Here is a 26,262-nt window from a genome sequence, read left to right as displayed (position 1 = left end):
CAAGTCAGCACACTGACACACTGACAGCTGTTGTTGCCTGTTGGGCTGCAGTTTGACATGTTATGATTTGACTATATTTTTTTATGCTAAATGCAGTACCAGTGAGGGTTTCTGGACAATATTTGTCGTTGTTTTGTGTTGTTAATTGATTTCCTATAATAAATATATACACACATTTGCATAAAGCAAACATATTTGCCAACTCCCATGTTGATAATCTCCCTTTAAGATACATTTCATATAACAGATAAAAAAATGTGCGATTAATCTTGATAATTAACCTTGGACAATAATGCGATTAATCGCGATTTAATATTTTAATAAATTGACAGCCCTAATAAATACACGTTATGAACAGTTGGTGGCGATAATGCCTCAGTGATGAGGTGATTTGCCCTTAAGGACAAAGAAAATGAAGAAGAAACAGCAAGGTTTGACGGGTTGGACTACACTTTTTTTTTTTCCTTGTTTTTTCTTTTTGTTTTATTGCCTTTATTTCACAAACTGGTCGTACAGGTTCAATTACAAAGACGTGCAAAACTGTAAAAGGAACAACAAGACAAAATAACAGATGCCAGGGGATAAACAGCTTACAAGTACAAAACCAGGGAAAATAAACATTTAGATAAATAGATACATAAATACATTTAGATAAATTTTGTTTTGTGTGATTTCATATTAAAATACTAAAAATGAAGGTTTAGATTTACTAAATTTGGATTTATGTAGAGAATAATCAGATTAATAATATAATGTTCTTTGATTTTACTGTTACCTTTATGGAAACCAAACAAAACGTTCTCTAGACATAGAATACAATCAGGGTCAATATTATCAATAATGAATCTACTCAAGTCCTTCCACAGCCTTTTCGGTTGGACTACACGTTGGACTAATTGGACTACATAATGACGTCATCACTGTGCTGCATGTAGCGAGAAAAGGACCTCTAAAAGCTAGTAAGCGATGCACGTGGGTGTGTCGGTGTCTGTTAGAGGTTGTTTACTGTCTTTCTTATCCTCGGCTCAAGTGGGAATTAATAGGCGTGTATTTAATAAAACACAACGCCACTTTACGTCGTTTTATTCCGTTAATTCTCCTCTGAATCGTCCCTTTTGTTCTCCACGGTGTCAACAGAGCAGCTGGGCGATGGAGCAGGCAGCTACTAGCACCATAGCAACACCGGAGCAGGTAAACAGCCCGGTGTCTGCGGAGAAACAACACACAAACAAAGAGGCCACAGAAACTAGCAAAAGAAAAAGCGACGAGCCGGCTGAAGCTGAGACGAGTGTCCGAGGCAAGAGGCGGAGAGGAGCCGGAGGGAAGAAGCAGCAGCTCCGTCCCGGTGAGAGGTACATCCCTCCTCCGCAGAGGAAGAACCAGGGAGTCTCCTTCAGCCAGCAGCACTTCGACGAGGCCTCCTACTACTTTGAAGGTGGCCTGCGCAAAGTGTACCCGTACTACTACGACTTCAAGACGTACTGCAAAGGGCGGTGGATCGGGAAGAGCCTGCTGGAGGTGTTCGAGACTGAGTTCAGGTGTGAGTCCATCGAGTACTACCAGAGGGCTGCAGGAGAGGGGCGCATCCGGCTCAACGACACACCTGTGGAGGACCTGTCTGTGGTGCTCAGGGTCAGTGTCAACAAGTGTGCTTTTATGTCTGAGAGGTGCCAGTGTTATCATTATGCAAGTATGACTTACTGACAGAATAACTCAAATTTAAATCAGAAATCAAAGAAAAACAGTTACTATATAGTGATTAGTAGGTCTGCAGGTTTGTTTATTGTTTATTTATTTTGCACTTTTTACGCACTTTACAGGTGTAAAACAAAATGCTACAGGAACAGCTTTGTTCCAGCTGCAATTGTTCATTTAAAGGGACTGTTTGTAACTTTCAGAAATGCTTGTTAACAGCGACACCTGTGGCCGTTAAGTCAGCGAAAGACAGCGTCGGGTTCGCGCTTGTGCTCGCTCTACATAGACATGAACGAGCATCGCTCAACACAGTGAGGCGACACACGTCAGAAAAAAACCCACAATATCACTCTGTATTTCACCTGCTTGGCAGTAATGTTAGCTGACCAGACGAAGGTCTCTCCATGAATCACTGCTGATCCTAGTGTTGGCTTTTCCTGCCTCAGCCTCCTGACCGCGGCCGGAGGGAGACACCGGCACCCGGTCGGAGACGATAAGGTTTCTCTCTCCGGAGCCCCGTCACTTCACAAGACACGGAAAACCTCTGTTGGTCTGGAGGAGCTGCAGCAGTTATTTCTGCACAAACGTCAACTGTACATTCACTAGATATTCTCAGAGCTACGAAGTCTTCTGCAGTGTGTAGTGTGCGCGCATGCACGTGAGGTGGAGCGAGCTGAGTGAAGGCAAGTAGGCAGGCAGAGGAGCCGAGTACAGCAGAGACTCCGGCCCTGGAGACCAAAACTACCGAGCGTGCATATGCGCGCGCGCATGGGACACCTACCCGGTGATTTATACTTGTAAAAAGTTACAAACAGTCCCTTTTAAATGAGAAACTACTCAGTACTTTTCATTTGTCAAGTATTTAATTCACACAGGAGTATATAAAAATAGGCTTTACCATGTGGTTATATCATATAGACTATTTATTTATTTATTTATTGAATTACCAGAAAACATGCTATATCGTGATATATATTGTTATCAAGATATGAAATTACTATATTGTGATTTGGCCATATTGCCCAGCCCTACTTTGTCACATGGCAGAAGTAGAGCCTGAAGTTTAACAACCATATCTCTCATTAAAGATGTAACTAACCCAAATCCTGACACTGAAATCTGATGGATTAAAAACATGTTAGAGAAACAGTCACCTGACGCTGAATGCTCTTTGGTGACAAGTTTCTATTTTATCATTGTGGCAACGCGTTTAAATCTCCCCGGTTATCCACAGAATAATGACCTCATGACGAACACCGTGCATCGCCACGAGCCGCCTGTAGTCGGCAGACCCCTGGACGTTCTGGTGGATGATGGTGAAGTGCTTGTGGTCAACAAGCCCCCCTCCATGCCGGTCCATCCCTGCGGCCGCTTCCGCCACAACACGGTGATTTTCATCCTGGGAAAAGAGCGGGGCATCTCTGAGCTCCACACGGTCCACAGACTGGACAGGCTCACCTCTGGAGTGCTGCTGTTTGCCAGGACGCTGGAGACGTCAAAGAAACTGGACCAGTTGGTGAGAGACAGACAGGTACGTTCAGGACGGGGATGGTTAAATCCGCGGTACAACCACTGACGTTGGCAGTGGGTTTAGACAATAGTGCTAAGATTTCTGTGGTGTTATTCTTTAGCTTCTGTCATACTTACTAGGGCTGGGACTATACACCTATCTCCCGATGCGATAAGTATTGCGATTCAATATTACGATTTATAGTGATTTTTAATCTTTTTTTAACACTAGACATGGGAAAAAGTTGAATCATACACTTCTAGGGACTTTTACTTTGGAAAATATCTAAATTAATACATTGAAATGTTTGATTTCCAGCATGTATGTAGTCAGAGATGTCCTGAAGTCAAATATATCAGTCATTGTCAGAAATTATTCATAGATTTTTTTTTTTCCAGCAACCCAAAAATCAAAGAATTGTTATTTTCTTTTTACTTTATAAGGTACATGTAATGTTTTATACTTCTGGTGAATATAATCTATAATCAAATTAATCTTATTTCCTTATATGTATTTTGTATATACAGTTCCCTTTATTAACACCTTATTTTGAAAACCGGACGTAGTCACACGTGTATACTTCCGCTAACTTCTCCAAGTCTGTCTCTAGCTCTTACGGTCAGCTCCGTTCTCTTTATACATCCATGGTCAACTCCAACATAAATGTCAGTATATGGGTGCTCTACAGTTGTAGCATCGGCCGATTTGAACACGGAGATGAGTGACGGCTGGCTTGACCGCACGTTACCGCAATACAATACCATTTCCTGTCCATGACAGAGTTAGCACGCAGCTTTAGCCATCATGTCTAGCTCTGCTTTTCCTACAATGTGTGAAACCCAAAGTGTTTCCATACTTTACTGTATGTGTGTAGCATTTACCACTATGGATTTAAAATGTGAGTGTGCAGGTCGTATCCATGCAGACTCTTCGCAGTTTTTCTGCTTTCTCGGGTCGGCCAACTGTGGTTTGTTTTGGTTGACGGATACAGAACGGATATGACGTCACGTTACTCAGACTACAACAATAAAAGCCCATCCTTAATACTTCCCATTATGCATCAGAAGTGCACTTGCCCTAGCATTCTCAAAAATATACTTTTGTGCCTTCTTACAGCTTGAAAAGGAGTACGTGTGCAGAGTAGAGGGGGAGTTTCCAGAGGAGGAGCTGATCTGCGAGGAGCCCATCCTTGTCGTGTCCTTTAAAGTCGGCCTCTGCCGAGTCGACCCGAAGGGTAAGGAGTGCAGAACCGTCTTCCACAGGATTAGCTTTAATGGAAAAACCAGCGTGGTCCGCTGTTTGCCCCTGACCGGCCGCACACACCAGATCAGAGTCCACCTCCAGTACCTGGGCTTCCCCATTCTCAATGATCCCATCTATGGGTCGTCAGCCTGGGGTCCTCACAGGGGGAAGGGGGGAGAGGTGGGGAAGAGTACCGAGGAGCTGCTGCAGGCTCTGGTTGAGGAACATCGCTCTCAGGAAAGTCTTCACCTGCTGGATATCCCGGGTGATGGGATAGGGAGTGAACAAGATGTAGAGAAAAACAAAACGTCTGAGAAAGTGGATAACTCAGATGACACCTCTGAACCTAACAAAAGTGGAGAGAGTCATCAGATCGACACGCAGGTGCCGACAGGTTGCAGCTCAAGCAATGAGACAGTGGATAAGGTGAATCAGGGCTGCACAGACCCAAACGGTAACAGCAGCTCACTCAAATCTCAACCCGACAAATCAAATGGAAAACAGACCGAAGCAACAACTCCTTCAGAGACTAAAGACCACCTGTGCAGTGAGTGTAAGCTAGTACGACCAGATCCCACAGAGAAGGAGCTCATCATGTATCTCCACGCTTTACGCTACAAAGGACCCGACTTTGAATATTCTACACCTTTACCCGATTGGGCCAAAGAGGACTGGGTCGAGACTGATTGGAGCTGACCGCTGATGGCGTTTAGGTTACTGCCATCATGCATGTTTTTTATTTTTTTCAGACATTAAAAAAGTATGATCAGAAATCCTTTAAGAGGTTTTGCTCTGAGGCAGTTTTGATTTTTCTGTGAGGCAAATGCTAAATTGTCTTAGCATATGCTGAATGTAGAAATATGTTTTCTGTTGGCTCCAAGCTGTAAAATAGAAATATAAAATGGCATTGTATTCTTTCTTGTTTTACTTTCTTTTAAAGGTACAGTGTGTAGGATTTGGCGACATCTAGTGGTGTGGTTGCAGACTGCAAGATACATCCGTGTAGAGGACCAGCACCCTATGTAGATATGAAGGGCTCATTCTACTGTAAGCTAACAAAAACACAATGATTCTTAGTTTCAAGTGATTAAACACTAATGAAAACGTTACGTTACATTACGTTATGAATATTATATTCCATTTCTGCCAATGGATCCCCCTAAATCCTACACATTGGACCTTTTTAATATCAAGAAACTGATTTTTAATGATTTTATTTCATCCTTTAAGCCTGTAATCTGCCCAGTAACCCAACCAAGATTTGAAATAAATTAAAAGCCAGTCTGCAGGAAAAATAAATGTTTTATTTTATTTCAGTTTTGTGAAAAATTAACATCGACACCTGTAAATAATAGTGGTGGTGACCTTAAGTTCTTAGAAAGCCTGTGATTAATTTCATTCGTCTCTAAGGCAGGTTATTTATTCTGCTGAGTGATTTTTAAAATGAAGGCTCGTTGAAGAATTGTGATTATACAGTCAAGATGTCAAAAGCAAACACTTCTTCCAAAGAGAAAGCTTGAAAATAGCGCTGTAAGTTTCTTCTTGTCCAGGTCTTTGTGCTGAACCACCATCACTGCACCTCTTACACCTTTTTTATTATATACTTTAAAATCATATTAACGACCATAGACACACCTCTTATTTTTTTAAAGGACACACTCTTTGCACAAAACACACAGTTTCAGTTGTTTCAGCGTCTGAAACAACCTGTTGAAAGACATTTGGCACATGCTGTTCATGTCATAAATATTGTTATTTGCACATAAAAACAGCTGATGTGACATCTCAGCTGTGGGGAGGGGTGTAAATAAAGGCTTTCTGTTCCTTTTAGATGTTCAACAGTGCTGCAGCAAGGTCTATGTACAAATTGTTAGCTGTTGAAGCAGTGACGGTGCAACTACTGCTTTAGAAATATAAATTACAACTTCCTCTTCCTCCTTTTTAAAGGCTGAGACATACACTGACATCCATGTGTCCTGGAGTAGTACGCACCTTAATTCGCCAACAGTGTATAAACCCACATATAGTGTTGTATCTGTGTTAGAAACCCCTTTTTTGCCTTTTAGTACAGTAAGTAAACATTACGTTGTTTTGGCACTGACACTGGAATAAACAGCTAATTTGACAGTGAAACACAAAATGCAAACAAAGCCATGACACTACAAATGACACATTATAGCTTTCTACGTCATGGTCACAAAGGACATACTGTACATATTATCGCCACAAAGTGCAAAACCAGCTGATTAATAGTTAAGTGAGAGTTTGCTACTCAATGCAGCTCTGTATATCTCACATTTATCTTTTAATATTCAGAAGTCCATGAATGTATATGGCTCATTGAGGTCGACTCCAGCGTGGAGAAAGGCCAGCGGCTGCACGCTGTATTTTGTTATAACCCAGTCTGTGCAGATGTTAAAAAGTTCCAGGCACAAAGTAAACTGCAGCAGCAGGTGCGGTACTTGATGTTTTTGTTTGTAAGAAAGCTTCATCTTTCATTGTCTTCTGTCTCAAAAGTTGTAACAAGTCATGCTTTGATTCGACCTGTTGCTGAAGAGACACGTCATGCTCTGACCCTGTAACACTGTGACAACCTTAGCAGCAACATCGGACAAACATGCTGTCACGTGTTACATTTGCAGTTGGCTTATATTTCCTTTGAGTATTACACAAAAGTAACAGCTCCCTTTAGTAGTTTCTATACGCATGTGTAAGCACAGTGTTTGATTTGCTCAACATGCATCCTCCCGTTGTCCATCTCTCTTTATCCAAACGTCCGGCAGGTCCGGCTTACTGTTGGGCAAGATGACGATTTCGTCACTCTGACTGATGCGCCCTTTACTAGTCTCATAAACTGTTTCTTTCAGCGAGAGACGAAGTGTGTCTCTCTTCCCGTTCAGATGTCCTGGTTGTAACTGAGCCTCTTCTTCTCCTTCGTTTTGCTGCGTGTTGGAAGGCCCTGGTTCAATGTCACTCAGGCATGTTTCATTAGAGTCCTCCAGACCCTCGCAGGAGCTCTGAGACTGGGAGGAGAGGTGCCCTTTATTGGAGTGGTGGGGATGGAGATGGTGGCTGTCCTCTGTGGTTGGGTCGTCTTTGCAGAGAGACGGCTGGTCAATGGTCTCCAGCGTGTGGCTGATGATGGTGTCCTCTATGCTGGAGGATGAGGAGAAGGATGTGTTGCTCCAGTGCTGCAGTGCACCAGACTGACCTCTGCATGTTTTACACAGCAGCGTGTCCTTCGCTACGTCGTCTTGTGCCAGGCCTGGAGGCCGGAGGGTGTTTTCTCTGTATGGAGATGAAGTCTGGAGGGCTGGAGGTGGTTCACGATTGCACATCTCCTCACTGTCGCCACCCATGCTGTTCCTCCCACAGTACTCAATCTCATCAGAGAGCACAGACGGCCGATTGGACAGCTTACTGGTGCACGTGCTGTTTTCAAAGCTGTCGCTCAGGCGGTAGGCCAATGGCTGCAGCTCGTACTGCTCCGGCCCTCGGCCCCCGCCTCCACCCGCTCCGGTCTGTTTCTGTCTCTGCTGACGCTGGTCGGGGTAGAGGTAGCCACCTGCTTCTTTGTCATAACTCCTCCTCACTCTAGATCTGCCAAAGGCCCCGTTGGCAGACGAGGAATCGGGCTCCGCCGCAGAGCAAGAGGACAGCACGCTATCGTTGTGGTCCGAAAAACACGGCAGTGCGATCCTTCCGCAGTTTTTCTGGGGTCCAAAAAAGCAGCACAGGGACTGGAAAAAGAAGGTTGCAAATCCGCATGCTACACATTTCACCAGAAAGAGGAAAATCCCCAGTTTTCTGAACAGCAAGACGGTGGCAGGCAACATGATGATCCCCATGGAGAAAAATGCACCAGAAACTATTGCTACGGGACATCCCATCCTTTTGGTCGAGTGTGCTACTTTGCCAATTTTGTCTGAATGAGGAGCCAAGCTGTAGGAAATGCAGTAGTTGGCAACAAAGTCAACGGACAGCCCTGCTGCTGCTGATATAAACAGAGCCTCGATGCCGCTCAGCTGCCATTCAAGAAGAACAAGGAGGCCGATGGTGACAAACACACTTCCTCCTACAGCTACAGTCCCGTATACGCTCAGTAGTATATTCCAGGTGGTTAATAGGAGCAAAGCAAATGTGAGAGCTATTGAGAAGCCAGCTACTACTAGACTCTCTGAGCTTAAAGCTTGTTGTAGATCAAAAAGAGACAGATGACTGATGAACCAGCCGTTCTGCAGCCCTTGTGGTGCCCCTGATATTTCTCTGTTAAACCACGTCAGAATTTCTCTGTAGAAAAGGCTGGTTCTGCTGAAGTTGAAGCTGTAGAGGTATGTGGTTTTGAACGCCAACACGAGGGCAGCGACACTGCCATCTGGCTGGAAGAACAGGCCTCCGCTGTGGGCCAGATGGCCCTCAGCATACCTCTCCGCCAGCATCATACCGAGGCAGTTCTCAAAAACGCTGGGAGGGTAGGGGAAAGGGATGTCATTACAGCAGAAATGGAGGGAGTCATCAGTCTCTGAGCACCGTCTGACTGACACCCACTGTGTTAGCTGATCCACAAGGCAGATATTGTCTGTTATAACATCTTTATCCTCAGGTGACGGAGGGTAATAAAAGCTTTGGTTCTGAACCCGTCCACATAAGTCCCTCAGCCAAACCTGAGCGTCTGGTCGGCTCATGTTAAATTCTGGGTCCAGAACCAAAGAGCCATTGCTGTTGGGGTTAAAGTGATCCCCGTTATCAGTCGGTTTGACACCCCAAACGAGCATTAACGTAACCGGTTTATCCTCCCCGTTCCTCTGTCTCTCGAACATAAACATGTGACGATACTCTGCGTCGTATCTTTCAAACGGGTGACTGGAGCGGAAAAGCTGGGCGACCCTGCTGTCTAAGGTGGGCAGCTTCATGCCCGGGTCAACGCAGGACATGTACGTGCCCCCCGCGGCGAGCACTGCAAACCAGCACACCCAGATGTACCTAAACTTCACCACTCCGCAAGGCAGGATTTTCAGAAACAACAAATTGGAAGTGTCGCTGAGACCTCTCTTTAATTCTCTCAGCTTCTGCCCGAGAGTGAAGAGGCATCTCTTACGTGAGCTCGTATCCCAGAAGCCGCCGGCGTTTTTGGAGCAGCACGGCTTCCATCCCTGCACCGCTACAGACGCCTCTGTGTAGCGCTCGCGCAGAACGAAAGCGCACGGCAGCCACACTAGTGCCAAGATTGAGCTGATAAACGAGGCCGTTCCTAGATAAACAGAGAAACATCTGATTGCTGTGATGCTGCTGATATAACCAGAGAAAAATGCCGCGCTGGAGGTCAACCCCGACGCTAGAATCAAATAGCCGACTTCCTGCAAAGCTCTGTTTACTCTCTTCTCCAGGGAGGCGGAGGGATTCTGGGATAGCTGCAGATTCCAGAAATCAGCAAAGATGAAAACCTGATTGGAGCAGCTTCCCAAGAGAATAAGAGCAGCGGAGAGGTTGACCAGAGGGAAGAACGTCAGGCGAAATGCTACTTTATAGAAGAAATAGGAGGTCAGGAGGGAGCCTGTGATTGCTATTACAGATAATGCTACTATGAAGAGAGAGTGGAGATAAAGAGCCATAGTGAAAAGAAGAGACACCACCGCCAGCACAGGGTAGATTGAATCTCTTGCCAGGTAATACTTGAAAAGCTTCTGCTTGATGCCGAAGTCCATGCCAGTGATGGTGGTGTTGTTGTACGTCAGATCCCTGCCTTCGAGACTGCTCATGTACATCTCCATCATGTGTTCTCCCTTGTCGACGGGTAAGAACAGAAGGCTGTACTTCAGCGTGGGGATTTGGTATTCAACAGTCTGCGGGCTCAGGAAGTCTTTATCTACCAGGAAATGCAGGATTTGGAACACCACACGGGATTGTTTACAACGGGACGGGACGGAGGAACAGCCGCCGTGTTTGGGTCTCTCGACGCAGGCTTCCACTAGATGTCCTTCGTGATAGTACGGAGCACATTTCCGGAGAAGGTTCAGAGACTCAGACACCTAAGGGAGTAAATGGAAAAAACCTTAGACAACTAAAACATATTCAGTTCACTCTAGAGTTAGTTATAATGAAGTGTTTTCCCTTAAAGCTGCATCATCAACTTTAACTTTAAGGAAAAGTTTAATATTTTGGGAAATAGGCTTATTTTTTTTCTGGGAGAAAGTTGGATGAGAAGATCAATCCCACTCTCAATCTTCTGATCTAACTCTTTACAAAAAGCAAATAAGGATTTGTTTTCCTTAAAGCTACAGTGTGTAGGATTTGTTGACATCTAGTGGTGTGGTTGCAGATTGCAACCAGCTGAGTACCCGAGTGCAAAACCGTGGTAACACCGTTCGCCTCGCTCAGAGGCCGTCTTTACCATAATAACACTACTTTAGGAGCAATGGAAGTCAGACGATGGCTGGCGGTACCACGGTTTTACACTCTGCGGCTCCTGTTACCAAAGTTTCACAAGCATGTCAGAGAACTACCAGTCCAGCCTCACGGCAAAGTGTGTAATAGACCTGCCTGTACACTAGAAGAAAGCGTGTCACATTTTGTGTCGCGTAGACGTGAATATTACACGCCTGCATGAAGGTTCAGTGTTGTGTAGTGATGGAAGTCTAACTTCAGAGCTAGTTACGTCGTATATAAAGTAAGAAAGACCACTTATTGTGGCATTCACATCTCTGCCGGGCAAAACGTGACACTGACAAGCTGTCCTCTGGCGGACAGGCGAGTCTGTTACACACTTTGGCGTGATATCAGGCTGGAACTACGGTGGCCTTCAGGTAACGTAAAAAGGCTCTCTCTAGAGCCAGTATTTGGTTTGTCCGTTTTGGGCTACTGTAGAAACATTGAGGAGCAACATGGCGGACTCCGTGAAGATGACCCGCTCCCTGTGTAGATATTAAGGGCTCATTCTAAGCTAAAGAAAACCCGACGACTCTTAGTTTCAGGTGATTATACACTAATGAAAACATAATTATAATTACGTTTTGTTTGTTTTTTTATGAGAAGAAAGCTACAGAACCTGGTGGGAGGTGAGGCTCAGGCAGCAGGAGGCATTAGTGAGGACAGCCAAGTAGTTCCCCAGAGACCAGCTCGGACAACAGCCGCTTCTGGACGCTCCCTCGGGCTCCCCCCTCACAGGCTGCTGGCACAAGTCCTGGAACTGAACCTGGGAGCGTATCTGTATCAGACGAGGGAAAGATCTCTTGAACACATGCCCAGTTTTGACACAAATTCACAGAAAAAGGAATTAATTTCAGATGAGGCAATGCGCATAAAGTAGTGCTTTTAGAGAGGAGACGGAGTGAGATTGACAGACGACGATGACTAAAGAGATGACGAATGGAGCAAAGGTGAGATGGAGGACTGAGTAGATCGGAGCGAACCCTGGATTGCTCCATCTCACACATGGCGTGGATGGCCTTCAGACTCCAGAGACTGGCCGAGTTTTCTGATCGAAACACCATCTGAGCCAAACGCTCGCCTGCACGGAGAGAGACAGACGGATTCAACACACAGGAACAAGATGACCAGCATCACGTCGTTGGGTTGGTGAGAAATGCTCAGAATGGTTAAACTATTGTCGAGAGTTAAGTTTTAAACAAATGTCTTGTCTTCTATCCTCCCGTCTGTTTGAATTCAAATCATAAAGTGAAAACCTCAAGGCTTGGAACTGCTAATAAATGCATTTATGGAGCTCTCTGTGTATTTATAAGGCAAACCGAAGTATATGTGTAGTCTTTGATCTGCCAGCACGTTATTTCAAAGTAGAGCTTAAAGAAATAAATCTGGGATAACCTGCTCAAGGAAATGCATTCAAACTTTTCTCTTTGAAGCTGCACTAAAAGCTATTATTCACGTATTCTTACGATCTCACTATTTTTTGTTAATTTGCATTCAACCTATAAGCTGTCACTGTTGTTTTTTCTGCTCTACTGTTTTCATGAGTTTGCTGGGAGTGCTGATTATTCCCTAACAAGCTGGAGGGCTTTGCCTACATCTCACAGTTTTTGCATATAAGCAACTTGCTCAACTGCTGAATAGGCACCCATCACATTTACATGGTTTTAATAATATTGCCATTTCATTGTCTGCTCTGCTGAGGATGCCGGAGCCAGCAGTGTTACTTTCGTAAATGTTCAAAAATCTACAATTAGGATTACAGTTGTATTTTTATTGTTACTATAACTTTGAGAGATTTATTTATCATCTGTTTATTGACAGGGATGAACTGATCGGGACTGACTCACCTGGAGCATCACAGAGGAACGTGTCTGGAGATGAGTCTCTAGCCAGCATCCTCTTGATGCGAAGCCTGGGGGCGTCCTGGCCGCCACTCGCGTCTCCGCTGGCAGCACCGTCAAAACTAGCACAGATAGAAGCATACACTTATTCAACCTCATTTAAACATCGTGTTTCAAACTGATCAGTCTCACAATTGAATAATTTTTTTGAACCTGCATTAATTGTTTTTTTAGGCCACTTGGGGGCAGTGCAACAAGCTGTAAACACAACACCATCCAGCAGACATGGAGCAACATTCATTTGGAGTTGTGTTTCTGGCCATCTGGCAAATGTAAGTCCAATTTTTCACCTTTCTTTTAGCTCTGTTTTTGGTCCCTACCAACTTCTGAGGGCAATATCTGACTCTTTTGCTTCTAAATGTTCCACTTTGTTCACCAGCTAGTTGTTGACTTCTTCGGTGTGTTGTTTGGTGCTGGGCAGGTAGTGTACAGTGGGTTTATTAGAACTTCTTTTGCTGAAAACACTGATGACAGCGGTGAGAGTGAAACAAAACAGTAAAATCGTAAGCCGGAAAACCAAAACAAAGAGCTAAAAGATGCTAAAAAGCACTGTAGAGCTGAGGGGATGATTCTCAGTTTGTCACTACAAGTGACCCTTTTTAAATTACTTATGGTAATTTGATCATTGTTTATATTATAATAAAAAAATTATAAAATGAAATAATTTTATAAAAACATTATTGACTGTACAAACTTTTGTTATGTTCTTATATCAGTATTCTTTAAAAAAAAATCATCAATTAACGATATTTTCATTGTCTATTAAATTAATAAATACTAATTCAATTAATTATTTTCTTGATTAATTGATTAGTTAGTTGGTTTATTCCAGCATTTTATTAAAGGTTTTTATTTGACAAGTGGCAGGAAGTTGGAGGGAAGCAGGTAATCCACTGATTTCTGTTAAAACAAAAAAAAATAAACCCAATTTTTGAGCTTCAAGTAGGACTGCAAGTACCAATTATTCTAATTGCCGATTAATCTGACATTTTTTTTCATCAAATAATCATTCAAGTCAAAGTCACATTCAAGTCACCAAAAAAATCCCTGATTTCAGGTTTTTCAATTAGATTTTTTGCTGGTTTCTTTTGTCTACTATGACAGTAAACGGAGTACTTTTGAGTAGGACTGAAATGATTTTCATTGTCGATTAATCTGACGATTATTTTCTGGATTAATCGATTAGTATTTTTATCTATAAAATGTCAGAAAATGGTGAAAAATGTCAGTCAGTGTTTCCAAAAGCTCAAGATGATGTCCTCAAATGTCTTGGTTTGTCCACAACTCAAAGATATTCAGTTAACTGTCATAGGGGAGTAAAGAAACCAGAAAATATTCACATTTAAGAAGCTAGAATCAGAGAATTTTGACAGTTATAGGTATTAGCCCTAGCAAAAACTCAGTTTTACAGGTTTCAACAACCCTATATGCACAGCATGACAACTCGTATCTATTAGTAAAGCATCTGTGTGCCTGGGTCAGTGGTGTAGTCCTCCTGAGTAGAAAGCCTGCACTCTACTGAATCTCTCTGCTGACCTTTTACTGAGCTGCTGTGGTAAAGGAGACAGTTTTCTCCCCGGGCCGGTGTTCCCCTGCAGCTCAGACAAGCTGGACTGGCGAACTCCGATGTATGTTCCCCGTGGCTCGAAACCCTGACGAAAGAGCACACACACACATTCACACACAAATGCACATCAAAGCTAAAGACACAGTGTGGACGCTGGCGCCCATCAATGCACTGCAGCAGCTTACTGTATAAATCAGCATCACAAGCACCCTATAATGTTGCCTAAATTAGTAGAAGAGTGTTTGATGTTATCTTAAAAGAAAGACACACTTACAATATAAAGCAATCATATTTCATTCTTATGTAAATCTCTTTGGTTTAATGGTGCATTGTTGTGATTTACATGTTGCATCTTCATAACGTTTTAATCAGTGTTCATCCTGTAAGCCTGCGTCTGAAAAGGTGAGATGATGGATTTAATTAAGATGACAGCGAGGGTGATCTCATTCAGTGCAGTTCATTGAATCTGAGATGAGACTGAAGGAAATAGATACGGCTGAGATCATGAGTCAGTAGAGAAACAGTAATTAACACTCAGCCCGAGGTGGCGAGGGACGTTTGTATTGTAGACTTGACAGAAGATATACAAATGCTGCACCAAGGGAGACGTCAGGATTACATTTTAGACACTGTACGCTTTTCTATGTGTGTATGACTGTGGGTGTTTGAGACTCACCAGCAGCGGGTCAGAGAAGTCTGGCAGTGGACCAATCAAGAGTCCGGCCAGTGAGCATCCCAGCAGCAGCACGGCACAACCCACCATCACCGCTAACGGGTAGTCCACTATCACCTGGGAATAACTGCCAAATAGAAAACCACAGAAGAAGAAGAAGACGTCAGTGATACTGGGTAAAATATAATTATTATCATAAAAATGAGAGAGACATGCAGTACCTGAGCTTTTAAAGTGAATTTACTTACTTTCTAAGGATGCAGTAGAGTCCTCCATCCCTGTTAATAGTTGAGAAAGTTGTTATAGTAAATTGAAAAGAATACCACACAAAATGCTTCTTAAATATGAATCTACAGCCAGCAGTTGATTAGCTCAGCTTAGCGTAAAGATTAAAAGTAAAAATTAAACCTACCGTCACCTCTGATTAACACATTATATCTTGTTTGTTAAATCCATACAAAAACGAAATGTAAACAACAGTTTGCTGTTTTATGAGGGAAATATAGCCAAAACATCATCTTGTCATTTTTACACTCATTTTGTACGTATTAAACATAGACCGTGTATAAGAAATGGACGTAGTCGCCTTTGGTTTGTGGACTGTGGTTTTGAAGCCTTGAAATCGGCACCAGAAGTGACACAAGAGGGTGGAGCTAAGTGCAACCAAACTGTGAATAGGACATGTTCAGGCGGACCAAAAAGGTTATAATTAACTTTCATGAACTGCAAACACACTGTGAAATGGTTAAAGTTGTTAGATGAAACCCGGACAGTTCCCAGACCGGACAATGGCCGTGGTGGTAGCAACCTGTCAATCACGAGGTAGCCACGCCATAAAGCATCCCCTGCTTTATGGTCTATTTGACTCTAAATGGGACCATAATTAACTAGATAAACATCATGCTGTATTGAAGAAGACTTGAAACTAGCGATTGAGACCATAAACTCATGTTTACAATGTTTACTGAGGTAATAAATCAAGTGAGAAGTAGGCTCATTTTCTCATAGACTTCTATACAATCTGACTTCTTTTTGCAACCAGAGGAGTCGCCCCCTGCTGGCTGTTAGAAAGACTGCAGGTTTAAGGCTCTTCAGCATTGGCTTCACTTCTCAGACCCGGAGGTAGCCCACTGGTATTAAACAAACAAGATACAACGTGTTAGTTAGTGAGCTTTATAGGTGCTGGTAGGCATATTTATTACTTTTGGACAGAGCCAGGCTAGCTGTTTCCCCGTTTCCAGTCTTTATGCTAAGCTAAGCTAACCTGCATAAATCTTCTCATCTAACTCCCCGTCAGAAACCAAATAAGCTTTTTTTTCCAAAATATCCATCTATTCCTTTAAACACACCTTACTGTGACCACATGTCGCTGCGCCGGTTTCTGTGTCCTGCTTTCATTCGACCCGTGCAGCCAATGACATCTCACCGCACCGTGACGAGACGTCTGATGGGCAGAACTACGACTATGTCCCACTTTCACCACGACACCTCCTTCAGCGTGAGGGCCTGTTGTGTTTGCGTGACAGTCGCGGCAGGTGTTTGGTTTGATTGGACCGTAATTGCTGCAATGGGGACATTTCCGGGGCTGTGGCGAATCGTAGGCCCCAGCTTGAGGACCCTGGGGGACCTAAAGAGGAAAAGGAAGATAGAAAATTCATAAACAGAATATAAATCACAGAGTATATTTTCCTCCTCCCATATCAGATTCTGCTATCGTTCAAGCCTTTTGAGTGACACTGATTATTGTTGCCTCTGCCTCCCAAATCCTGCCTCTATTTCTAACCTTTTTGTTTTAATGAGTCCCCAAATATCTATCCTAAACAGCACACAGTACAGTCGGTGCTCAGGCATACTTGGTGATAGAGCTGGCAGGAGGAAGAGGGTCTGCCGAGGCTGCTGCAGCTGTCACATAGCTCCCCTTCACACTGAATGACTGTCAACTGGGCCTCGGCTGAACACTCGCTGTCAGGAGGGCACAGAGACAACGCCGGGATGTCGCTGAGGAGAGGGGAAGACAGACAGGAGGAGACAAAGATGGGTGAGAAAAGGAGACGAGAGGGTAAATATGAAAATATGGTTGCAGGACGGGAGAAGTGATTGACAGGTAAGCAAGAAAGAAAGGAGCAATAAAGTTCTTTTTAAAGGTGCAAAAGTTCAGTCAGACGTTTGTAAATCTTAACAATCCATCCCTCCCACATGTCAGGCTCTTGACTGCATTCTTGGCTCCATCTCATATTTAACGGAAAGTTGAGCGGGCCAATGGAGCTAATGAGGTAAGTAACAGATTTCTGGGTAACACACTGGAAGTAAAGAGGCCCAATTAAAAAAGAAAGGAGCGTAAAAAGAGAGAGTGAGAGACTATTTTCACATCATGCCACAGACCCCATTATGAGAGAGGTAGGTATAGCTGTGCAGGATGGATAACATGTCACTGAGTGATGACTCATGGGTAATGGCAGCAGAACCGTTGAGTGACGCTTGTAATGATACGCTTCTCCCTTTAAGTTTGTAATGTATTCCTTTCTCATTCCTACTACACTATACTATATGTTGCAAGCAAATGGCTGCAAAATATATATTTCTAGCCACACTAGTAGCTAGCTCTAGAGATGGCGGGTTGGACCACCACTTGTTGGCCCATATTGAAATCTAACTATTGAATACACATGCATGGTTCCCAGTGGATGAATCCTAGTTGGTGATCCCGTGATATTTCCACTAGCACCACCATGAGGTTGACATTTGTGCTTTTGAGTGAAATTGACTGGATAGATTGCCATGAAAAGTTGGTACAGACATTTATGTTCCCCTCAGGATGAACTGAAATAACTTTGGTGATCCCCTGACATTTTCTTTATCTTTTCAATTTCCAGTACTTTGGTTGATGACCAACCTGCAAAACTAATGAAATCCCATCAGTGTTCCAGCTGTGCTTCATGTTTAGTGCTAATTAGCAAGTGTTAGCATGCTAACACACTAAACTGAGATGGTGAACATGGTATAAACATTATACTTGCTCAACATTACCATTATCATTGTGAGCATGGTAGCATGCTGACGTTAGCATTAGCGTTATGCCTAAATACAGCCTCATAGCAAAACTGTAGACTCTTCTTCTATTCAATTATATTAGTTGAAAAGCCAAGCCTGCTCTGATTGGTCAACCGAACCAAACTCTTCGGACTCCATTCCAGCTCCGCTCTTACTAGCTTTGTTTGAGGACGTGCCAAACTAGCCGCTAGGCAGGTATTATGCAAATGTATTACTTGGTGACATCACCACGTTCAAGCAAGGCATTTCAGGCAGTTCAGGAGCAGTGTTTCTGTGGGGGAGAGTAACTCCCTTTGGTGTGGATTTTTGGCTTTGCGACTTTGCAGACACTTTACATGCACAAAAACTATATAACACGCTAAAGGAAAGGGGAAAAAGCACAAATGCATTATCGGCCCTCTTTAACATATTCCAAAACACTCAAAAATGAAATACAAATACAGAACTTTAGTTTGAATTCAAGCGGAGATCTCAAAGTTTTCAAAGATAGTAAACATGTCGGGCTGCCATAAAAACACTGGGTCTTGGGTTTGAATATTTCTCTCAGTGTAAACACATAGCTTCATACAGAGAATACTGTACAGTGTATGTAATATTAACAACATAGAAGATGATTTTTCCAACCTATTGAGGGGTTAAATCTGATCACAGTGTTGCTTTCCAGTCAGATAGGATCATTTATTTTAGCTTTATTTCATTTTAATAAGTCTTAAAGTCTCATTATATTGAAGCTAAAGTAAATAAACTACTGAGTAATGCTCTGACTGTGTCCAAAGGGGCCGTGAGGTCTGTGTCGTCTGCCACATGCTTGTTTTTCCACAGTAGACTGGATGCAACCGCACTTCCTGCCTTGTCACCATGGCGACAGAGTAAGTCAACAGAGCCTAAGTGACCTCACACAGTTTTATTTGCATCCCATAATAAGGCGCACAGATGATGAGTAGTCTGTTGGCATACAGTAGCAGAGGGATTAACGTTGGAGCTCAGCGAGGAACTGAACCTCCGTATTTTGTCTTCATGTTACAATAAATCTGTAATATGATCTAAATAATGAACAGCCCGCAGTGTACTCAGCAGCTCTTAGGCACATAGCAAGCGTCTGTCATCTTGTTTAGCCTATTTAGGCGCTGGAGTGAGTAAATACACTCATGGAAAGTATCTGGAAGTCAACACTGTTACTAATTGATCATACTACAGCAATAGAAACAGTGTTAAAGGCCATGCATCCAGATGCTAAATTATTAGTGGGGTAGTCTGTAACCCGGGCCTGGGTTCAGGGCTCAGGATAGAGATTATTTAGCCCATTACTCCTCTTTGATGGTTCTTCATGGCCAACGTAGGCACACACGAGGAGAGTAATTTGTGACACTCATTAATATTTCAGTGGCTGAATACAAAAATACATCCAGGAAGGTGTCACCGAGCTGCTCCCCACAGCCCTGATAAAAATAAGGCCGCTGACGTCAGAATGAGCTCATACATCTGATACACATCAAAACGAGGTAAAACAAAAGTGGTTCTCATTTAGTTTTACATAAAGTTCCAGATTTATTTGGTACACTTGGCTAAATGAATGCAGTCTAATACCAACAACCATGAAAATATAACAAAATATTAGAAACACCTTGCAGTATAAAGTATTATAATTAAACGGCACTACAAACTACAGCCTCCAAAACGACCGGAAAGTTGAATCAACATCAGTCTGAAACCTGCACAATGGTTTATTTCTGGGTTGTTGTATTACTACTTCAGTTTTAACTGACGAGTGTATGCAGTATTTACGTAAAAGTAGCAATGCCACACTGTAAAAATACTCTGTTGCAATTTAAATGTTTAAATGTATTATCAGCAAAATGTACTTTAAGTATCAAAAGTAAAAATTATCAATGCAGACAAAATGATCCCTGAGGGTATTACTCAATTGTATATTAGATCATCCTTACTGATGCATTACTGTGCATGTAGCATTTTGCTGTTGTAGTTGGTTGGTAGAGATAATTTTAAAGGGGACCTAATAAGCTTTTGGGCTTTTTCCCTTTCCTTTAGTGTGTTATATATATTTTTGTGCATGTAAAAGATCTGCAAAGTTACAAAGCCCAAAGTCCACGCCAAAGGGAGTTCCTCTCCCCCACAGAAACAGTGCTCCTGAACTGCCTGAAACGCCTTGCTTGAAGCCCTGCCTTTTCTTCCGTAACATGGTGATGTCACCAAGTAACACATTTGGTATGACAGCTAGTTCGGCATGCTCTCAAACAAAGCTAGTTAGAGCGGAGCTGGAGCAGAGTCCAAAAGGTTTGGTTCGGTTGACCAATCATGTAAACATGTTCTAGTAGAAACCCAAATTACAAGTATGCACCTGAAAATAAGCATAATAGGTCCTCTTTTACTATGTTACATACTGTTAGTTTAATCTACAACAGAGTGTCAGATTTTATAAACTCCTCATTTAGTCAAATCTTAATTTGTACATTACAAAAGTTAAGTACAAGTACGTCAAATGTGTGCTTCAGTACAATACCTGAGTAAATGTACATATACTTTAAAGGGACTGTATGTAAGTTTTTACATGTATAAACATTTTTAATTGTTCTTTTACTGCCAATGAGTGAACACGTTGTAACCTAAAATATGAGACCTTGCACGACTTTCTGGGTTTCCTCTATCAGCCTGTAGACTGCTTTTAATTTTTTTCCAGGAAAATCCAACGGATGTGACGTCATGCGCGCTCGTGAGTGCCTTTATTTTCAGCTCCGCTTACATGGCTAAGAGTGTACAACCATAGCTAACGTTGTGTTAGAAATGGAGTCCACTGATGCCAACAAACAACCAGCCTCCAACCCAACCCAGACTCAACACAAACTCCATGGACTCACAAAAAAACAATGTTATATGTAGTGAATCCTGTCAGGCAAAACAGGAATGCGACCGACGTCAGGGGGAAAACTAGGATCAACATTAGCCAAGCCTTGGCATGTGAAATATATAATCATATTGTGGTTATAGCTGTCAATCACGTTCAGTCTTGTGTGTCGTCTCACTGTTTTGACCGATGTTCGCTCGCGTCTACGTAGTGCGAGCACAAGCGCGAGCAACAGGACGCTGACTGTCGTTGACTTAACAGCCACAGTTGTCACTGTTAACAAGTAATTTCTGATTCTTACATATTGCCCCTTTAATTGTTCATCAGAATAATTTTATTTCTTTCAAAGCACTAATCTATTGGTGTAAGAATAGTGATTGAGGACGGTTTTAAGGCATTCAAATGACTCCAGCAAGGAGAATCACAAGATATCACAAGATATCTAACAGGACGAAGACTGTCAGCTCTTGCTACTCTCTCCTCCTTCTGCCTTTATGTCCCTGTCTCTCTTCCTTATACAGCACGTCTCTTCAACGCTCTGGATGCCAGTCAATGTCATGTCTTCAGACATATCCTCAACTGCCAATCACACACACTCACACACACACACACACACACACACACACACACACGCACACACACACACACACACAAGGAAAAAAAGGACAAAAGCTCAGGCTGTATGCAAGAGGCAAACTATTAACCTTCCTAAAAAGAGAGCTACTGTAGGGCGTTATTAAGGGTTTGCCTTCAAACCAGGAGAGGACAGAACATGTGTCCTGTTTCTGAGCTGAAGGGGGTGGCAGGCCTCAGCTGTTTCCAGCCTTACTTTCATGTTTGAAGCCCCTTGGCTGTTTGATTTTTTTTTTTTATATATGCAGCAGAGTGAGTGACAGGGTGACATCCGTGACCCAGCAGGAGGTTGATGACACTGAACAGACAGGTCAACTAGTGCAACTGTGAGCGAGAGACTGTATATCTGTCTAAGGCAACAAAAAATAAGAGTATAAAACTTCTTTATATGATGATAAATTATGTAAGACTTGAAAGTGCTAGCTCTTGTAGTGCAAAACTAGTGATATACAGTGTGATATCCTGGATTAAGTCATAATAAATGTGATTACAATTACAGTTGACAACAGCACATTAACATGTCTTGGTTGGTACAAACAGTGCAACATAATCAGGAATTAATGCTGTAATAATGTTGAAATGACATTTATAATAGAAAAAAAAAATCAACAATAGCAGAAATCATATCCTGTGCATAATCCTATTTAACACAGCTGGATGAACAATACTCCCATCAGCCACATGCAGGAGGGTTAAAATTAGCCACGACTGTAAATGTCATTTATTTTTCTATACAGTAAGCATCAAAGAAATCCACAGACAAGAAAACAGCAAAACCCACCTTTGGCAAGCAGCCTCCTGAATCCCCCTTTCATCTGGAGGAGAATCATCCATCACTATCGCATCCGTGCTTTCTCCTCCTATTATGGAGCAAGCCTCCATCTCCAACCGGATTCAGCTTTAAAACTAAATATGAAAAAAAGGCTATTGTGAGTTTCCTGTTATTTTGGATTGACCAAACCGTCCCCATCTGTACCGTGCAGACTGAGTGCACAATGATCAGGAGCCTGTTTGTGATGCTGCTACTATACGGAGAGCACCAACGGAGCTGTTTGGGTTAATCTGCCCCGAGCTGCGCGCTGATTGGCGGAGCCGCGGTGATGCTGAGGACGCTGCCGGGTCGCTGTCCAACCGGCCGCGGTGCTGGAGGAGCGCACAGAGGCGCATCAGTGGCCGCTTAATTGGCTCGGACAGGAGCTACAGATGCTGGTCAGATGTGTGTTCGTTATGAAGGTAAACAGACTAGCGCTGCTGCTGTGTTCAATTAAAACAATCACTTAATTGGGAGCTCCAGCTGATGATTTTCTCATCTTAAAACAACCTGCTCATGTTTTTAATTTGTGTGTACTTATGATCCTCAGTTTATTTGTGCTAGATATAAACTGAAGACAAACTGTTGCAATTGTTCTTTATGCTAATTGATTTAAATATGGTCATTGTATCTAATTTTTCTTGTATAACAGTAGAGGGCTAATGGGGGGGTCTGGGTGGGAGATGGTGAGCAAGCTGTCTGTATCTGTGTATTTGCAGTGTATGTTTGTTATGTTAATGCTGTTTTGTCTGTATGTGTTTTTGTATTTGTGTCTGTATACTGCACTAGAGCTTTTACTCTTGTGTGTTATATTCTCTTTTATTTTTAGCTTGTTTTTATTTTCTAATCTTTAATGTTTTTATAACAGTTTTAATTATTTCTTAATGTTCTTTTGCACTTTGTCGCAATGTTCTTGAATGTTTATGTAAAGCACTTTGAATTGCCTTGTTGTTGAAATGTGCTATACAAATAAAGCTGCCTTGCCTAATGTCCTTTATTTAGATCAATAGGTCTACCCATCAATATATGCAGGAGACTGAGATCAAATTAAGTATCAAGTTTCGTTGCATTAGAGTGACAAAAAAATATTTGTGTTTCTAGCAAGACAAATAAAACTATTTATAAAGGGTTTACAAGTTGTAACTAGTGGCTTTGTTAATGATTAATAGCTGCTTTATAGATCAGTTATAAGGCATTCATATAAGAACAACTTTTGGGTTGCCAGGTTGTGAAAAATCCTTTTGAGTGGCTGGAACACTTAGACCAACAAGTATGTTTCAACAACATGTACAAGAGCAGATTTGATGGATTAAAAAAACCCTAATTAATGATTTATCAAGCTGCATACTAGATGGCTCATTAGAGAGAGAGGATACATTTATTAATAGTTTACTAACATTACTACTGCATAATTGCCAAATAGAAAAGTTGAGCATCAAAGGGATGTTTCACAAATACAAAAGTTCTTAATGCTTATAACTGATCCATAAAGTGTTAGTAAATGATCGATTAAAGCTGCAGTAGGCAGAATATTTTTGGCGTCATTGGGCAAAAATTCCATAATAACCTTTCAGCATATTGTAATTCAAGTGTTCTGAGAGAAAACTAGACTTCTGCACCTCCTCATGGCTCTGTTTTCAGGCCAATCACAGGTCATTTCAGAGAGAGAGAGCGTTCCTATTGGCTGTGCTCCGGCTGGGCGGTGCTTGGTATTTCCTCAACTGATCTCAACATGGCTGCCGGGTCACAAACTTTCTCATTTTACAGCTAAACAGTAGACTACAAGATGTTTCTGAAAACATTTGAGGAGAGAAATAGTCATTAGAGTAACAGAATATTGATTCGTAATTGACCAGCGCTGCCTAGTTTGACCGTTTGGTCGGAGTTTACAAGTGATTGACAGCTGCTCAGAGACAGCAAGGCTCCAGCTCGGCTCTGATTGGTTGTTTTCCTCCGGTCTGTGAAATCTTGCAGATGCCATTAGGAGCACCGGAGGACACCGAGAAACATGATCTTTTTCAGATTACCTGTCTCAAGCACTACTGTCAGGATATAGTGACCGTTTTATAAAAATAACTTTTTTAATCATATTTGCTCCAACTCTACCCACTGCTGCTTTAACCATTTATAGAACAAACACCTATGAACCTAATCGATTAGTAGATCTGTCAAACTGAGTTTCTCCACAAAGAATCACACAAAAGCACCACATATTATTATCTTATTTTATGCAAAATACTTACTTGTGACTAAGCCTTCAGTCATTACATAGTTAAATATGTACAATATGTCCCTCTGAAATTTAGTGCAATACAAAACGGGGAAAAAAGTTTGATACTGATTTATAGGGGCCAAAAAGCTTTAGTGTTTCCCAAGAAAAATTGCAGACATTGCTTTATTTTTTTACATAATGCAGAGAAGAAGTGAGAATAGAAGAATAAAAAAAGGAAGAAAGGAAAAGAGAATATGACTTTGGGCTTTTTATTAATAGGCAAAGCCAAGCGGCACAAAAGAAAGGAGAAACGGTGACACAGCAGACCTGTGTGACTCGCTGCTAATGAGGCGGCCGCTGGTCTGGCTCTGGTTATAAATATGAATCATGGATCTGCTGGGTCTTTGTGTCTGAGGGGCCACCTTGAGGGGGGAGGGAGGAAATGATTTATTGGAAGAAAGGCAAAGATTTGGGGAAAGGAGGGTGTGAGATAGAGATCAAAGTCCTATTTCATGGTTTTAAATGAGAAGCAGAGAGAGTGGATGGGGGTATATCTTTGTTTCTATCTCCATAATTTATATCTATTAGTGCTTCAGTGAGTCATGATGTTCCAAACTGATTCATAGAAGAATGGGTTGACTGATTCAGAGCTGCTATGGAGAGAGGGTTTATATCCTTCATGTTCAAAGGATGCAGCTGAGAGCCTTGAAAGCCAGTAAGAGGACCTTTGAGCTTATAGACTTTCTTTACGATCTTCATGCTTCAAGTTTGTTTTAATGCAACGTTGTCCTCGGATTCAACAAAGGCTCGCTGTGTTGACGGTTGGCATGGAGTTTTGTGAACAGCCTGCGTTGCAGCTGACATGGCTAATGCCTTGTTGACTTCACACACTGATTAACTTACACTGTGGAGCTGCCACACACACCCAAATATGCACGTATCCACAGCCTGACAGGCACGTACTGGATACCAGACACACAAACACACACACACACACATATATATAATGAGAGGCTGAGGAGAGGGGGTTTGGCTTCTGGCTGGTACTGAGGTGACAGCCATGGTAATTTCCTGTGGCAGATCTCTGCCAGAGAAGGGAAACGCTTCATTACAGCTTCAGTGCTGCCTCCAGATCTGTGAAACAAACACAGTTGGATAAATAAAGATACAACAGGAAATAGAAAAAAAAGACCATGTGGAGACAAAAAGTAGATTTCTGTAAACTTGTGCAAATTTGATATGTTATAGTGCTTCTTCTGATTAGCAATAAATCAATTTCTGTGTTTGGGTGTGAAGGTGTTTTGCTGCCACCTGTTGGACAGATTGTGAAGGTGACGACAGTCCTCTACATGTCTGTCTCTCCATAATAATCCACAAAAATATATTGTTTTATGTTGAAAATCATTATAAGACTATGATTAACTTATATTTTTTTAATTAAATTAATCAGCATACTATTTATAGATATTTTTTATTTATTATTGTAATCAAAATTTAATTTAAAATGTAAACTTTTTTGAAAACAGCCCTGAAAAAAGGGAAAAAATAAAGAAAATGTGAACTTTTATTCATTCCCCACACTCCACTCCCCCCCTTTTTGTGAGTCTGTGCTATAAATAAAACATCTAGTTTATTATTATTACCATTGCATTTCTTCTTAAAGGGACTGTTTGTAACT

The 26,262-nt window shown here is 42.2% G+C and overlaps 2 protein-coding genes and 1 long non-coding RNA gene across 4 annotated transcripts; 2 read left to right on the top strand and 1 right to left on the bottom strand.

The window, feature by feature from the left end:
* The first annotated feature begins 916 nt into the window (after positions 1-916).
* Positions 917-5,746, top strand: rpusd2 (RNA pseudouridine synthase domain containing 2). Its single transcript, XM_037746711.1, has 3 exons — positions 917-1,632; positions 2,930-3,226; positions 4,322-5,746. Exons 1-3 carry the CDS (start codon positions 967-969, stop codon positions 5,141-5,143), a joined length of 1,785 nt encoding a protein of 594 aa, XP_037602639.1. The 5' UTR covers positions 917-966; the 3' UTR covers positions 5,144-5,746.
* disp2 (dispatched homolog 2 (Drosophila)) lies at positions 5,732-22,482 on the bottom strand. Its single transcript, XM_037746710.1, has 10 exons — positions 22,343-22,482; positions 16,868-17,012; positions 16,364-16,641; positions 15,263-15,292; positions 15,018-15,141; positions 14,311-14,426; positions 12,721-12,836; positions 11,857-11,954; positions 11,493-11,651; positions 5,732-10,476 (listed from the first exon to the last, which is right to left on the bottom strand). Exons 1-10 carry the CDS (start codon positions 22,441-22,443, stop codon positions 7,180-7,182), a joined length of 4,464 nt encoding a protein of 1,487 aa, XP_037602638.1. The 5' UTR covers positions 22,444-22,482; the 3' UTR covers positions 5,732-7,179.
* On the top strand, positions 14,421-22,435 carry LOC119474604. 2 transcript variants are annotated; one of them, XR_005203596.1, is made up of 3 exons: positions 14,421-15,190; positions 16,839-17,287; positions 22,299-22,435. It is a non-coding gene; the product is annotated as an uncharacterized LOC119474604 (long non-coding RNA). The 2 variants fall into 2 exon arrangements; XR_005203597.1 differs by having other exon boundaries at positions 21,450-22,354.
* Positions 22,483-26,262: the final 3,780 nt, after the last annotated feature.

This window comes from Sebastes umbrosus, chromosome 16 (assembly GCF_015220745.1).
Source record: "Sebastes umbrosus isolate fSebUmb1 chromosome 16, fSebUmb1.pri, whole genome shotgun sequence".
Classification (NCBI taxonomy): domain Eukaryota; kingdom Metazoa; phylum Chordata; class Actinopteri; order Perciformes; family Sebastidae; genus Sebastes; species Sebastes umbrosus.
This window is presented reverse-complemented; position numbering and strand designations above follow the sequence as displayed.